The sequence below is a fragment of the Camelina sativa genome, unplaced genomic scaffold (assembly GCF_000633955.1).
Source record: "Camelina sativa cultivar DH55 unplaced genomic scaffold, Cs unpScaffold00474, whole genome shotgun sequence".
Lineage (NCBI taxonomy): Eukaryota > Viridiplantae > Streptophyta > Magnoliopsida > Brassicales > Brassicaceae > Camelina > Camelina sativa.
In genome coordinates this window covers 4,519-6,092 of record NW_010921705.1, presented here as the reverse complement: position 1 = coordinate 6,092, position 1,574 = coordinate 4,519, and the positions used below count along the sequence as shown (strand labels likewise).

The 1,574-nt window shown below is 42.0% G+C and overlaps 1 protein-coding gene across 2 annotated transcripts in view; it reads right to left on the bottom strand.

The window, feature by feature from the left end:
* The window catches only part of LOC104773151 (triphosphate tunel metalloenzyme 3-like), a 6,464-nt gene extending 5,327 nt beyond the window's left edge, over positions 1-1,137 (bottom strand). Inside the window, exon 1 of one of the 2 annotated variants that reach the window (XM_010497724.2) lies at positions 342-1,137. In XM_010497724.2, the coding sequence (XP_010496026.1) occupies positions 342-744 (403 nt within the window). In that variant the 5' untranslated portion in view covers positions 745-1,137. The remainder of the gene's footprint in view (positions 1-341) is intronic. The other variant, XM_010497723.2, reaches the window with a different exon arrangement.
* Between the last annotated feature and the right edge of the window lie 437 nt (positions 1,138-1,574).

Here is a 1,574-nt window from a genome sequence, read left to right as displayed (position 1 = left end):
CGGAGGGAGAGATCGTTTTTGGGTGTGTCGAAGAAGATATTGCGTTGGTGAAGGGTTTTGAGGTGAAAAGGAGTGAGGAGAGTGGTGAGACGGAGATGAGCAGCGGCGGTTAGGAGACGGAGCTTGACTTCGACTTCCATGGAAGTTTTCAGGAGAGGCCGATTCTGTCGGATTTGGAAGAAGGGTTTTTGTGTTTTGGGTCTATAAGGTGGAGGAGAGAGGATGACGAAGCTGTTGTGGCAGTGGTGCNTCAAAACATTTCCCAAAAGCATACTTGGTCTCATCAACCTTAAGTTTGACACCTCTCCACTCATACACATTCCTAACATTCTCAAACCCACCTAAACAAACAAACCCTAGAAAGTCTTTAAACCCATACTCCTCTTGAACCCTTTTCAAAACCCTAGATCCAACGGCTGAGAGCTTATCCAGTGAATCAACACATTCTTTACCAACGCCATAGTTGATCTCCTCTTCATCTTCCTCCACACGGCTAATCTCATTAGCCAGAGTCGGTTTCGCCTTGAGGGAGACGATACAACGAGGAGGCGGAGCAGAAACGGCGGCAGCGTTTTGGAGGAAGCGAAGGCGGAGGACGGCGCGCCGGAGGGAGAGATCGTTTTTGGGTGTGTCGAAGAAGATATTGCGTTGGTGAAGGGTTTTGAGGTGAAAAGGAGTGAGGAGAGTGGTGAGACGGAGATGAGCAGCGGCGGTTAGGAGACGGAGCTTGACTTCGACTTCCATGGAAGTTTTCAGGAGAGGCCGATTCTGTCGGATTTGGAAGAAGGGTTTTTGTGTTTTGGGTCTATAAGGTGGAGGAGAGAGGATGACGAAGCTGTTGTGGCAGTGGTGCTGGTGGTGGGAGGTTGAGATTTGCGTGATTGTTCAAGCTCGTCGCGGTCTTCGATTTTGAGTTGGATTTTTGTGGGTTTTCTTCTCAATATTTCGGAATCAAGCGACCGAACGACCACTCTGCATCAATCTCTCAATTTCTTTTGTTCTGGTCTTTGAATTCAATAGGGTTGCTTTGACGGATTTGTCTCAATTTTATTTATATATACATCGCATATATAGTTCACTAATCCGATGTAATAAAGTTATAGCATAACTAATAGTGTTAGGAAGAAGGATGAACATCACTTATCAGGGTCTTTAGAAACCATAGATAAATTTGAGTTATCTAAAAAAAAAAATAAAGTTATCTAGCTTGACAATTTGTTTGTTTATGACAGCTTGACTTCATTAGCAAATATTATCCGTGTCGGATAACGTGACTACTCCTCCTACCATTGTAGAAGCAGAATATGAAACTTACCTATCAAGTTGTTATTTCTTTAGTAGAATCGGGACCAAATATATCTAGTCATGCATAAATAAAACTAGGTTAGTATTAGGAGTGAATTAGTTGAGCCGGTTTAATTATTTAATTGTAATTAGTTTTTCGGTTTGGTTTAATCCGGTTTACTGTAAATCAATGTATATAATATATCTTGTAAAGTTTGTTACAGATCAACAGAGATGAAAACTATTTGACATTTCTTTTTGCTCACCAACTTTATTATCCGCAATTCTCT